Source organism: Lepidochelys kempii, chromosome 8 (assembly GCF_965140285.1).
Source record: "Lepidochelys kempii isolate rLepKem1 chromosome 8, rLepKem1.hap1, whole genome shotgun sequence".
Lineage (NCBI taxonomy): Eukaryota > Metazoa > Chordata > Testudines > Cheloniidae > Lepidochelys > Lepidochelys kempii.
The window spans coordinates 13,168,318-13,183,410 of record NC_136387.1 but is presented as its reverse complement, the minus strand read 5'-3'; the positions used below and the strand labels follow the sequence as shown (position 1 = coordinate 13,183,410).

Sequence of the window (15,093 nt, the reverse complement as noted above, 5' to 3'; positions counted from 1 at the left end):
GAGTGCGAGTGCGCATGTGCCAAACGGGGCGGTTCGTGTGCGGCGCTGCCCGGACCGTTTATAGGGCCGCGGCCGGCGGCGCACCTGTGAGGAGGGGGTTTGGTGCGGGGCGAAGCGCTCCTGCCGGGGGGCGGGGCCCTGGCAGTCCTGTGGGCGCCCCACTGAAAGCGCAGGTCCTCGGCTCCGCCCCAGCGATCCTGGGCCTCCGCGCACCCTACCTAGTACCGCACCGAGACAGGCGTGTCCACCGGCAGCGCCGCCCCCGGGGGCCCCGGGCTCTCGCGTCCGGCCTCCAGCGGGCCTGTGGGGCCGGGCGAGCTGCTCCCTGACTAGGGTGACTATAAGAAAAGGCGGACTTGTGGCCCCTGAGAGACTAACTAGCTGATTTGAGCATAAGCTTTCGTGAATTACAGCTCACTTCATCGGATGCATCCAGTGGAAAACACAGTGGGGAGATTTATATACACAGAGAACATGAAACAATGGGTGTTACCGTACACACTGTAAGGAGAGGTTTCAGAGTAACAGCCGTGTTAGTCTGTATTCGCAAAAAGAAAAGGAGTACTTGTGGCACCTTAGAGACTAACCAGTTTATTTGAGCATGAGCTTTCGTGAGCTACAGCTCACTTCATCGGATGCATACCATGGAAACTGCAGCAGACTTTATATATACACAGAGAATATGAACCAATACCTCCTCCCACCCCACTGTCCTGCTGGTAATAGCTTATCTAAAGTGATCATCAGGTGGGCCATTTCCAGCACAAATCCAGGTTTTCTCACCCTCCACCCCCCCACACAAATTCACTCTCCTGCTGGTGATAGCCCATCCAAAGTGACAACTCTTTACACAATGTGCATGACAATCAAGTTGGGCTATTTCCTGCACAAATCCAGGTTTTCTCACATCCCCCCCACCCCCATACACACACAAACTCACTCTCCTGCTGGTAATAGCTCATCCAAACTGACCACTCTTCAAGTTAAAATCCAAGTTAAACCAGAACTTCTGGGGGGGGGGGGTAGGAAAAAACAAGAGGAAACAGGCTACCTTGCATAATGACTTAGCCACTCCAAGTCTCTATTTAAGCCTAAATTAATAGTATCCAATTTGCAAATGAATTCCAATTCAGCAGTTTCTCGCTGGAGTCTGGATTTGACGTTTTTTTGTTTTAAGATAGCGACCTTCATGTCTGTGATTGCGTGACCAGAGAGATTGAAGTGTTCTCCGACTGGTTTATGAATGTTGTAATTCTTGACATCTGATTTGTGTCCATTTATTCTTTTACGTAGAGACTGTCCAGTTTGACCAATGTACATGGCAGAGGGGCATTGCTGGCACATGATGGCATATATCACATTGGTGGATGTGCAGGTGAACGAGCCTCTGATAGTGTGGCTGATGTTATTAGGCCCTGTGATGGTGTCCCCTGAATAGATATGTGGGCACAATTGGCAACGGGCTTTGTTGCAAGGATAAGTTCCTGGGTTAGTGGTTCTGTTGTGTGGTATGTGGTTGTTGGTGAGTATTTGCTTCAGGTTGCGGGGCTGTCTGTAGGCAAGGACTGGCCTGTCTCCCAAGATTTGTGAGAGTGATGGGTCGTCCTTCAGGATAGGTTGTAGATCCTTGATGATGTGTTGGAGAGGTTTTAGTTGGGGGCTGAAAGTGATGGCTAGTGGCGTTCTGTTATTATCTTTGTTAGACCTGTCCTGTAGAAGGTGACAGCGTGTGGGGCTAGTCTGAGCTCCCGCCCCTCCCCCCCCGCCCACTGGCTGAACCCGTCCCTTGCATGGGGCTGGCCCAAGCCACTTGTATGTCTCCCCCCCCCGCATTCCTCCACACCCCACTCTTTTGACAAAAATGGGCATTTGTCACGTTATCAGTTGGCAAAAGCAAGTGGGACAAATGCTCACCTTTGCCAAAAAAAAAAAGTCAGGACAGCCGGGACAGAGCTTAAAAAGGGGGCTGTCTCGGTCAAAACTGGACATATGGTCATCCTAGGCCTCATGCTCCATGACTCACGTGAAAATGTAAATGCCAGAACAAGGCACAGTTCCCACTTTCACGTGGTGAATAAGCACCCTGACTTTCACAATAAGTTAAAAATCAAGCTAATCTCATTTCAAAACAAGGTGAAAACAAATCAATCCCTAAGAACCCCAACACTACATGACTAGATCCCCACCGTGCAGGTGGGGACTGTGGTGGGCCGCTGTGCACCCCTGATCCTCCCCCTGCTTGCCGGCCGGGAGCTGATCAAAAAAAAAAGAAGCAATAAGCCAAAAATTAGCCATCAAGCAACTCACAAGCCAATTAAGCCAAAAACAAGCCCAATTTCTGCATTTTTTTCCATGGGTTTGGCATGTCTGGAATGAAGCAGTGTCCAGTACAGTACTGCCTCGCCCTTCCGCTGTCCACGAGGGCTGAGCTGCACAGAGAGGCTGCCTGAGCAATAGAACTGCTCCGGAGTGAAAAGTTAAGCACCCAGCTAAATGACTGCAACATCAGGGTGTAATTTTGCATTGCAGGTTTCACAACCTCCATCTGCACCCCTAGGTGATAGATTTGTAGAGTTAAAAAACAACAGCAGACATAGATGAGGCACTGCAGGCAAAGGACAAGACAGATGTTTTCATCTGAGATCTAAAACCTTGCCAAGAGGTGGAGGAAAGTTGTTGCAACTGACAAATGCAGCAGCACTGAAGGTTCCTAAATGCATTTTTGAGAGACTGTGTGGAGAGATAAACAGGAGACAGAGGAACCATGTAGAGAGTAATGAGAGACACAGGTTATGTTGAGATAAACAGAAGCAAACTTTATAGAACAGGAAATTACATATTGAGAGTCTAGAAGATAGATACACATTTTGAAAGTAAAATTGTTACCTTTCCCTTAAGATAAGCAAGTAACACTCTTGGCCTTTTAGTCTTCACTAACCAGTACATGTAAATAGCACTTTAGTCAGATTTACAGATGTAAATGAACAACAGCCCAGGATTCTGCTTTAGCCAATACAGCCTACTGGTACTTCTTCCGTACCTTATTTTATTTGAAAAAAAGCTTCTAGCTGTTATAGCTGCTGAGGTAGCCCTGACATTTTGAACCTGGTGTAACTGATTTAGTGATAATTGCTCACAGTTGTAGAATCTGAAACCATACTCAGGAACTGTTCCATTTGTATCAGTGGTCACTAACTGATGACATTGCTATCACTGGGCGATACATAAAGTACTATTTCACTGCTCATAAAAACATGTAAGAAAAGATATTAAGGTCATACAATCTACTGTGAATAATACAGGGGTGGGCAAACTACAGCCTGTGAGCTGTTTTAAGCCAGCCCACGAGCTCTCGCTGGGGAGCCAGGTCTGGTGCCGCACCACGTGGCTCAGCACTGCTCCAGCTAGGGCACCTGGTCAGGGGCCTCACCACACGGCTCAGCCCCGTTCCAGCCCAGGTACCAGGTGGGGGGCCGCACCACGCAGCTCCCGGAAGCCATGGCATCGCCCCACTCTGAGGGTCGCAGGCCACTCCATGCCTAGGAGCAGAAGGGACATGCGACTGCTTCCAGGAGCTGCTTGAGGTAGGCGCCACTCAGAGCCTGCACCCCTGAGCCTCTCCCCATGCCCCAGCCCTGATGCCCTGCCCACTCTCCAAACCCCTCAATTCCAGCACGGAGAACCCTCCTGCACCCCAAACCTCTCATCCCCAGCTGGAACCTGCACGCCTGACCCAGCCCTGATTCCCCTCCGAACCCCTCGGTCCCAGTCCAGAGCACTCTCCTACACCCATACTCTTCATCCCCAGCCCCACCCCAGAGCCCTCACCTGCTCCCACACCCCAACCCCAATTTTGTGAGCATCCGTGGTCCGCCATACAATTTCTATTGCCCAATGCAGCCCTCAGTCAAAAAAATTTGCCCACCCCTGGAATAATACCTCCTTTAGGCACCATGAGAGTAGCAGACTTGGGAGAGCATGACCACTTTTCCCCAGCTCCTAATCAATGAGCTGCCTAGTTCAAGGAACCGAGCATCTGCGGCCCATTTAGCAAAACTCAACCCCCAAGGAGAAGCCAAGAAGGAGACCAGCAGAACATATAGATACATTTGAATCACATGAAGGCAGAGAAAGCCTAAGGACTCCAGAGAGCATCTGCACAGTCTGTTGTAATCAGTGTCCTATATGAATAGAGCTTATTTTGTTGGCAGAACTTGAAAGAGTATCACCACCTTTTTTAATCCCTGCATCTGAGTAGTTGGTCAAGCAATATAAAATAACCTGCAGTAGCTTGTAACATGACCTGAATCTGGCAGAAGTGCTGTAGAGTTTTGAATCCGTCATTAAGACCCACTACTACCTTTTTGCTCCCTTGAGTCTGTTAAATTTATTTTGGAATTTTCCCTCCCAGTATGTTTTCAGACTGTCTCATGACCACATCCTCTTCTGTTCAATGATCTCATAACATTCTCTGTGGCAACTAAAGCATTTGTTTATAGGGGACTAGATTAGGGCTGTATTTCAGCATTATAAGTGTGTTAACTCTTTCCAAAAAAGGACAAGTCACACTGTTGGCTTTTGCTTTTCATTACATCTTCCACCCTCCTGTTTCTTTCAGATGGAAATGAGGAAGAGAGCTGGCTCCACACAATGAAAGCCAGTTTTCTGTAAGTGAGCATCAAGTGCCCTAGTCCAGAGGTTCTCAACCTTTTTCTTGTTGAGGCCCCCCTCAACATGTTATAAAAACTTCAGGGCCTGGGGGAGACCCTTGGGCATAGGCATAGTTTAACTTCTATTTTTGCGGCTGGCAGGGCTCGAGCTAGCTCCATACATCAGGGTCCAGAGAGGGAGCACCACCTCCACCCCCTGACTCACTCGGGGCCACCCAGCCTGTCTGGGCGGTGGGGGGGAATGCAACCAAAAAAATATAACTCCAACGGGGAACTCAGTTCAAAAAGTTTGAAAACCACTCAGGGTGCAGGGACAGATAGCTAGGGGCTGTGTGCAGGCAGGGGGGCTTCCAGTGCAGCTCCCAGCTTCAGCAGGGGGCACAGACTGCCAGCTTCAGCCCCCCCGCCCCCCATGTTTGCTGGCTTCAGCCCCATGACGCTCCCAGCTTCAGGGGGTTGGAGGGGTGCCAGTATAGTGGTACAAACTGCTTTGCTACACTAGCTTCAGCCCTGTGCTGCTCCTAGCTTGGTGTGGGGGGGAGCAGCTTCAGCCCCATGTCGTTCCCAGCTTCAGTACTGGGGCTCAGGGCACTGGGTTTCAGCCGTGGAGCCCTGTGCCCCCCCTGAAAGGGCTCATGGACCCCCAGGGACTGCAGACCTCCAGTTGAGAACCACTGTCTTAGACCACTGTTTGTCAGAGTTCCAGGAAGACTATCCTTAGCACCATATACAAAAGGAGTACGAGTTTTTTTGGTGGCAGCACAATTCCTTTAATTTTTCCTTTGAGAGTAAAGAGGTTCCAGTTGGTATTTGAAGATTGAGAAGCTGATCATGACATTTTCAGAAGTATTGGAGAGTTTGATTATTGCATTTTCAATTACTGGGAAAAGCTGTATATTGATTTTTGAGTTTGTATCTGATCTTTGCTAGCTTTGTAAATGGAGAACCAGAAGAAATGTGCTGAATTCTTAAATATTTGCTGTCTTATGGAAAAGGTTGAATTACAATTCTTTTCTGAATGAGTTACTCTAAATTTTTAAGTCTCCCAAACAATTTGTTCATCACATATAAGGATACAAGTTAGAAAAAAATAACAGCAATAAAGTAAGATGATTCAAAACCGTTTTGTACAAACCAAGAGGAATATATATAAAGACAAAGTAGAAGGTGAAGTTTCAATATTTTATTCAAGTTGGGTTTTTTGTTTTTCATTTTAAGTAGTGTCAAGTACAGCATTTTGGGGGTCTAGTTCCACACAAATTGGAAGACTCTAAAAATGTACCCATTAAATTGCTAAAAAAAAGTGGTAATAAAACAAAAGACCATTTTAAATTCAGAGTGATGCCACTATGTGAGGACAGTTACAAAGACTCTTCCCTGCTTATGGCTCTGTCTTACAAGCTTTTCCATACTTAGTGCAAGGGAAAGGAACCACAACACAAAACAAGTATTATTGACTGAGTCACATCAAACCTTCTCCATACCAAAATTATACAAGGTGAACAATCTAAAGCACTCTGAAGACGGCTGTAGATATCAGATAACTAAATAAGACAAACAGTTAATGAAATATCTGTCTAAAAATATCTTTTTTTCCTGACAGTTTTGCACACTCCATCATGGACTGAAACTCTGATAAATTAATATCCAAAAACTATGCTTCATGAATTAAGAGTTCACGATGGTGGACTGCAATTCTCAGTCACAATTTCTATATCAGTTTTCTGTCCTTATATAGCCACCACTCTGGAACAGGTAATCAGTACCATCATTGTATCCCTTGTAAAGTTGTAATTAGCAGCTGTGATGGGCAACAAGCCTAGAATTAGGATTTTGATTTATGTTTTCTTCTCAAAGACCAACACTTTAAAGCTTAGCTGTCTTTAACCAGGTTTAACATGACTGATACATAACAATACTTGCATCCCAGACATAAAACATTGAAAGGTTCACTAAATTCTGAAGGTAGCTATACTGTAAAGTATTTTCAGATTAGTGATTGTACAATCCTTTTATGCTTCAAATTCCAATCCTAGACCAAGTTTGTGTCCACCCGCATTGACATTCTTGCCATCCAACAAAGCTGACAATGTCAGTTTGATACCTGCGTAAGAGAACAAAGAGAGAGAAGGTAAATCCTGAAATAGAGATACAGTGCCACATAAGATATGGTGTGTGTATATTTTGCTTCTTTGAATTATTGGCTAGTTATGGTATTTTAATTTGGTTGTATGGGGGTGACTCTTCGTGTAAGGATTTTTCTTTTAAAATAACTTGTAAAATGCCTAAAGCAGCGGATGCATTTCTATCAAAAGAAATAATAATGAACAACATAGGGCTAAATTCTGCTAGGTTTACTCATCTGGGTGGTACTTTACTCCAAGTCATTCTATTGATTTCAGTTGGACTAATGGCAGAGTAAGGTATTACTTAATGTGAGTGTGAATGACAGAATCAAGCCTATTATGTCTACACAACTTCCTAAAGCACGTTTAGATCTATGTATGAATAGTGCAAAATGCAAAAAAGTTATAAAAATCTGTATCAATCTGGTATTCTGACAGCAGCATCATTGTGCTTCAGTAATGCTGTGATCAGCAGCACTGAAGTTTTCCTCTCTGGGCCAGTGGAACTCAAGCGTGTCATGCTTTGAATCAGAAGAGAGGCTTACAATAGGAGAGCTTCCAGTGACTATGAATGCACTTGCTAAATCAGGTCTTTACATGTACAAAAGGCCTGTTTGTGTGTCTAACCAGTCATTTGAGGTGCTGCATGCCTCTGGCAAATCTGCTCCTCATTGAATGTCAAGAACTTTTGAAAGAAATCCAGGCCTAAAAGGGTCAGTTCTTGAGTTGGCAAGTAGGACAACAATGTTATAAAACCAAATCACTTTTCTCCATGAAAATTCTCTGTTACTTAAAGACTAAAATGTATCTTTCTCAAATTCTGAATTCCTTCTGTCCACACATACCTGGCTTCAAAGTCTGAGTGTATCCTAAACCAATCAGACTGGAGTTGTTCACTTTAGCCTGGGGGGGAAAAAAACTGTCATTTTAATAATCCGGTATATTTCTTCAAAGTCTTTGCTGTTTAAAAGGTAAGTAGCTTTTTTTTTAAAAAAGCTTGAACTATTTCAGATTCCAAATCATGAACAGAATTTGGACCAAATTTTGCCACTACTTACATCTATGCAACTCCACTAAATACTTCCAATATACAAAGATGGTTTTGTTAACCAACTTAATAACTATTGTAATGAGTCATGAATACCACAGAATACTCTTCCACTTCACTTACGTCAATTCTTATATGCCAGTCTGCTGGTAAGACAGCACTTTCTGCTACTTTTCAGAAAGTACAGGTAATCGTGATCTCAAAATGTCCGACTGATGGATAGCAGGCAAAATACAGAGAATGTGTCAAATTCATCCCATGGAATTACATCAAAGATGTATCTGACTCCAAATATTACGACATTTGGAGCTTTCTATCATTACAGACAGTGCATGTAGCAACACTTATAGTTGAGGTTACTCAATTTCCATTATAATAACCTGTTTTCCGTTGCTTATAACGCCACATGTACAGTACTCACAGAGAAAGATGCATCGGGGTCAATCTGATATTTGGCTGCTATTCCAAAGCGAGTGTTGCTATTTCCAGCTGTCCAAGCGAGATTGACAGCAGTTTCCAATTTATCATTCACCTTCTGATAAATGGAGCCTCCAAATTCTGTGCCATCATTCCTGTAATGAGCAGATTAATTTTAAATTGCACAGGAAACTTTAGGTTCTTCATCAGGATCCAGGTAAGTACAAGCTTCATTTAAGAGCTGTGTAGCAACTATATAGAATGAAAACAATGGACCAGATTGATTTTGAGAAGTCATGCATTACTGTTTTGTTTTTTAAACGCTGAATTTCATGAATTGCTTATTATATTTCAATAAACCCATCCATTACCTAAAGAGAAGCCAGGAGAAAAACAGAAATGGGCTCATAACTGTGATGGTTTCCAGTTTCCCCTCCTCAGTGGTTGAAATCTTTGCAGCAAAGTGGGTCCATCAGGCTTGCTTTTATCTATACATCTAAGAAATCTGTTTCCCTAACACAAACACCTCTTTTAGTGCTCATGGAAGGGGCTACAATGACAGTCCTGCAGACTGAACCTCCTGTTTATCCACAGAACACGTGTAACACTGGCAGTGTAATATCCTCCTGCTGCTTCATCAACACGTCTTTGCATAGACATGGAAGTACCATCTCTAAGGGTAAAATGACAGTTCAGTTTCCAGGTCCATGCAATCCTTGCCCTCCCTTCTGCGAATGCAAATTAGTGCCATTTGCAGTAATAGCAGTTTTATCCTGTAGACACTTTTGTATTAAAAACTTATTTCCATTTCGTTCACCTACCAGATGGTAAGAACTTTCAGTTAATACTATCCTGGCTTAAGCAGGCTACATGAGAGGTAAAAATGCTCCAAATTTAAATTTCATTTAAATTTATGAACCCTCTCGGCAAGAGTGGGTTTTTTTAAAAGAGTAAACCATTGTTACTGACGCACAGCTCATGGTAAAAACTGTGTCTGGCTTTTGCATTTTCAGCATAGCTCAATCTGCTGAAAGAGAGTGCAAATATATTGCCCAGAACAGGTAGCACATAGGAGTTTATGAACTGATTAGAATTGGATCAACAAGCAGACTTTGTGCAAGCTTCCTACACAGCTCTGTCTGGACCTGTACTCACAAAAGCTAGGAAAGTTGTATTTAAGGTGGAAACTCTATCTTGCCCTACCTAATACTTAGATACCATAATTAATATATATGTGTATGTTATTTTATATCACGATTTTGAAAATACTGAAATATCCACACAGAATATGGCACGCTAGGAATGGAGTTCTAGGTATAAATCAATTTCCTGGATGTTGTGGATTACACATCAGGCCCTTGGTTTTATTCCGACGTGGATTTTTGTTTAAATTTCTTTAAAAATGCAATTTTAAAACCCCCTACATAAAACAAAGTGCCATCAGCTTACCATGGGGTCCAAGTCTTCTTCAGACCTGAAATCATGTCAGAGGACCTATTAACCCACTAGTACCAGGAGTTAACATTTTTGCCTTGTAAATATTACATTTAGTATTTTTTGTGTATTATAGATTGATAATACCAAATGCAAAAATAAATATCCTCTGGTGAATAATTGCTAACTAAGAAATACATTTCCAGGGGGCTATGAAAGGGCAGTGGAGTCTGAGGTATTGTTTAGAAAGGTCTTCCAGCTGTTGCCTTCATTTAAAAAAAAAAAAAATCTGTATTTTATAGTAATGGCCCCAAATACAATGTTTTGGACTACTACAGACTACTGTAGTTGAAAGCCATTGTAAGTGTTTGTTTGATGGGATAGCTCATAACTTCTGATAATCTGTAGGGACCAATGCGTACACTTAGGATCCGAGTTCTCTGCTCATGCATTTGCGATTTGCCGGTCATTCCTTTCTGGACTATGTGGATTCAACTGTTCTTTAAGGCAATTTAAGCTTCCTGAATCATACTTTCAGAACCATGGGAAAACTGAACAGAAGCAGGGTTTGAATAAGCAGCTCCTAGAAGGCAGAACAGTTGTTCAAGTTCCAAATGCAAATGGCTTGCAGTAGCCCTGCTACATACAAAATGATTGTTATCAGAAAAGGGTGAGGACAGAACTGAAGATTTTAATTAAATTTTGCCCCCTTTTTTCCATTTGTGCAGAAATGACAAGTGCTTGTGTAGATGGATTATTAGGAATTCCAATTCTGAAACATCTCACGATTAAGGCTATATGAAGTCTGATTAAACACCCTCACTTTTGTGTTTCATTTCCTTCTGTTTCTGTTCTTGTACATTGTTTGTTTTCTCTCTCTTGGGCCAAGCCATTAGTCTCTATTACAATTTACCTTGCATAAATGGAGAAGTAGCTTTTTATTTTCTCGTGCATGAAGGAAGTGTGTGTAATTGAATATGTTTGCTTCTTTTATTTTTCCAATAAAAATCAGTTACAAAAGTTATACAGCTGAATGCCAAGCCAATTAATTGCTCACAATCTGTTCTTATTCCCTCCAAAACTGAATGAGTGCTAAAGTTTCCCTCTGTCTCCCACGCCCTCACCCACATACAGCAAACAAAGGCCCAGTGCAAAACAGCATCTGAAGTCTTTAAGCAGATCTCTCTCCAATTTCTGGAGGCTCCTACGGAGCCTTCTCAGTAAGTGAAGAGTTCATGCCAACTCCATCATTCTCCCTCTTATTAATTTTGACAACCTCTCCCCTTCATTACTAAACCAGGGAGCAATATACATTAATGCTCATTTTCTGGTACTTACACATTAGTGTGAAGCTGGAATTCATCAGTCTTATAACCAACAGCGAAGTTGCTCTGGGTTACTCTGGATTTAGTCGTCTCAAAAGTCATTTGGTAACCTGCCAACCAACCCTCATAGCCAAACACAAAGGCTCCACGTATTGAAGGTCCAGCAATATCAAAATCCATGTCACAGCCAAGGTTGATGTGTTCCCGTTTATATCCCGTCTTAATTTTAGCATTTTTTTTCCTGAAGGAACGGGGGGAGAAAAAGGGTAGATATGGGGTGGCAACAGAGTTTTATGACAAAAATCATTCATACTTAGTGATTTTATCAGTACATTAAAAGAAAAGGAGTACTTGTGGCACCCTAGAGCCTAACAAATTTATTTGAGCATTAACTTTCGTGAGCTGTAGCTTATGCTCAAATAAATTTGTTAGTCTCTAGGGTGCCACAAGTACTCCTTTTCTTTTTGTGAATACAGACTAATACGGCTGCTACTCTGAAACCTATCAATCCATTGTTACTTTTAACAAAACAGAACAATGCCAGAAGACGAAGTACACATACCCAGAGATCTGTGCTTTAAAATTTGTTTCACATTGTACACATAATTTATTTGCAGTTATATGCACATGAAGCAATAAAATTGAAAAAAAAAGTTTGGAATACTGAGCCTTACATGCAGATCTTGAAACTAAATTACAGTACATGAAAGTTGCAATGCAAAAAGCATGAAACTCCCATTTACAAACCTAGTATGTACTGAATTTTTTTGCAATTAAAGACTGAGTTATCTAGAATCTACCTAATTGCTTTGTAAACTGGTGTAGGTGAGAGAGAAGACAACTTAGCAGTTTTTATTTAAATATAATTTTAAAAGCTTGTTTCACTGATAGCTCCTAAATGCCTTAAACTGGAAACTTCTGAGAAAACATGAAGCAGAGAGCTTGCTTAGTCAAGTTTCGTAAGCAGACTGCTGTAAATCAACAGAAGTCCTGTTCTGGGTTCTAAATAGGTGGGAACTGTGTCAAGAAAAATCCATTGTTAACCATATAATAACAGACAGCTCCACCATATCTTACTAACTACGCCCCCAATGCAGAAAGATAGCCTTCAGCTGGACTACTCATGTGCTCAATGGTACACAGGTGCCTCAGTACCTTCCTGAATCAGGTCCTAAGGCAGAAAGTGTAACCTTTTCCCCATCTTTCTCTTCCCAAAAATATTATTCAACTCTATGGCATTAACAGCAGTTATAATCCCATTTAACAGTGTGTTCACCTTCCAAGATCAATTTCTACAAGATTACAGCTTGACTAAACTCTGCGTTTGGTGGTTCCCTTACAGTCATATTAGGATTTGATTATTAAATATCAAAAGATTTTCATCCTATGTTAATTCTTTGCAATTAAAGACTGATTTATATATGATCGTACCTAATTTGTTTGTAACTTGGTATAGATGAGGAAGAAGATTACTTTGCATTAGACAATTTTTATTTGAATATAATGTTAAAAAACCGTTTAATTGATATTGCCTGACTACCCAAGACTGGAAAACGTCTGAGAAAAACAGGAAGTAAAAAATTTGTTAATCAAATGACATATGCAGACGGCTGGTTGCCTAACAAATTCATACAAACACTTTCATTCAGTATAATGGGTTTGCAACCCAAGGTGGAAGGTCTTCCTGTCACACATCTAGTCTTTCTGTATATAAGTATTAATTTAGGGCATTCATTCTCTTGAAATACTCTATACCTACTTAATTAAGCTCTTACCCACTAAAAATAAGCAAAATGCCCTACTTGCCATCCTGTTCAATTTCTATTAGCAACAATGAATTATCCACAATCCATATAACAGTAAGAGAAGGACACTTCTAATGACTAATGATCACTTGTGGCTAATGGCCTTGGCAACTGCTACGTATCTCTCTGCCTTGATTATCAGATATTTACATCAATAGCATTTTAGTCTCCAAAAATAATGCAAGATATAAAGAATCACAAATTTTCAGAAGTTCAAGTAATCAAACTCCCTGCCCCCTCCCACCTCATAGCTATTCCCATTATTGTACAGCCACCCTGAGCTATTGCAAACATTTTTAATTTGAACATTTCCATTAAACATGAAAATTGGTGGAGGGGGGAAAAGTGTAGCTGTTCCATTAGTAATCTCTCAGGAGAGGTCAGCAGAGCATTGCAATAAGGAGCTGCTGGCAACTGAAAAAGTATTTTCCAGTCTTGCCCCAACATTACTCACAGAAATATCTCCTTTTCCATAAACTAGGATAGTTCTGAGTAGTAGAAATTTTTGAGCCAGTCTATGGAAACAAATGCTCTACCATACCACCCTTCTTTCACAGTGACTATTAACCTTTCAGCTTACTGCTGCTTTGGGGGGCCTTCACACCACAGAGGTCTTCACCCCACAGTGCCATCTGTGTAGCAAATAAGTCTAGTTTTTCAATGGATTAAGTAAAACTCTGAAGACGTTGGAGGAATTTGGGTCTTGTGGCAGCTATGCATCAATCTGCATTTCTAGTGCAGATGTGCTAAATGCATTAGGCACCAAATGCAAATTCAAAAATGCATAATCTTAAATCCACAAAGCCCCTCTTATCCGTCACTCTTACTTAGCATTTCTTTCTTTGCATTTAAAAGAAATTATGCTGTGTCATGCTACCACACCCATTACTGAGGGAGGCTTGTGCAAACAGGGTGGGTCTTGCATCATGATCTGAAAATAGGCTCAAGACCAACACTGCCCCTGGAAAGTTTTATCTTGTGCTCTCTTAACTCAGTCGGTCACAGAGGGAGAGGCATTCTCTCAGAGAGTTAGGTCTTAATCTGTTAAGGATTTTAAAGACTAGTACCAGGACCTAGAACATTAGAATAGAAAGCCAAAAGGAGCATGCTGAGCCCCCCTATACTGTTCTTGTATCTTTCAACATAGAGTTACACCTACAGACAGACCTGCTGCCTGGAGTCACTTGCTCCTTGCTACAGTCTTGTCCAATGCATCTCTCTCTTACACCTCCTTGGGTTTGTTTACATTAAGGGAGCAGATTCTCATTATCTGGTGGACTCACACTCAAGAATTTTTGACTGTCATTTTTAAGATCGTTTCATTCCCTTGAACTTACAAGTTCATTCCATCAACAAACTTAAATTTGGGGGAAATTGTATCAAAAAGTTTCTTCTGCCACTTTACTTGGTCACTTCCCAGAGTCATTCCAAACATATAGCTCATATGTTTTAATCTAATTGAATCTAATTTCAATCTAATTGAAATGTCAAAGTAATGTTCTACTTCAGCTGGGGAGAAAGAAAAAAAAGTCTTTCACTTTAATGGCTTCAAACTTGCCTGTATCACACTTTTATAGAGACTGCACCCTTCCTTCTACTCTCAGGACTTCTTAAACTTTGCATTGCTCAGCTGATGTTCTCTTCTGAGGTCCTCTCTTCTGCAGAAGTGTAGGAGGTGGAAGTCAAAGACTGTCAGCAGCACTCAGCATTGGCCTACCTCTGCTTCCACTGAACTCAGTAGTAAAACTCACGACTGCAATGGGAACAAAGACAGGCCAACATTGAGCGTGTCTGAAATTCCCATTCGTGGTTAATAGGTTCATCCAGGAAGGAAGGGAAAGTAAAAGATGTGTCAAACTCATGTCTTGTGTAATTCTACTGAACCAGTGGAGTCACACCTGATTCTGGCCCAGTTTATTCAGATAATTTTTAATGGCCCTCCACAGAGGAATCCCCATTTCAATTATAAGGCAGCTAGTATAATGTCTGGGGAACTGTTGTGAGATAACTGCTGAGGTACAATTTCCCATTCATACATGATTATTTTTAAAATCTGATGATGTAATAATTCATTTTCAACAAAACTTCAGGCTATTATTAGGGCTGTCAAGTGATTAAAAAAATTAATCGCAATGAATCGCACTGTTAAAGAATAACAGAATACCATTTATTTATATGTTTTTGGATGTTTTCTATATTTTCAAATATATGGATTTCAGAATACAATGTGTACAGTGCTCATTTTATATTATTTTTATGACAAATATT

General features: G+C 41.6%; 1 protein-coding gene across 6 annotated transcripts in view; it reads right to left on the bottom strand.

Moving 5' to 3' along the window:
• Positions 1-5,838: 5,838 nt before the first annotated feature.
• The window catches only part of VDAC1 (voltage dependent anion channel 1), a 352,647-nt gene continuing 343,392 nt past the window's right edge, over positions 5,839-15,093 (bottom strand). For 5 of the 6 annotated variants that reach the window (XM_073355584.1, XM_073355582.2, XM_073355585.2 and 2 more), the window contains 4 exons: positions 11,034-11,261; positions 8,266-8,416; positions 7,642-7,699; positions 5,839-6,774 (listed from right to left, as the gene is read on the bottom strand). In XM_073355584.1, coding sequence (XP_073211685.1) covers positions 6,683-6,774; positions 7,642-7,699; positions 8,266-8,416; positions 11,034-11,261 — 529 coding nt within the window. In that variant the 3' untranslated portion in view covers positions 5,839-6,682. Of the gene's footprint in view, positions 6,775-7,641; positions 7,700-8,265; positions 8,417-11,033; positions 11,262-14,383; positions 15,023-15,093 lie in introns of those variants that run through there. The other variant, XM_073355587.2, reaches the window with a different exon arrangement.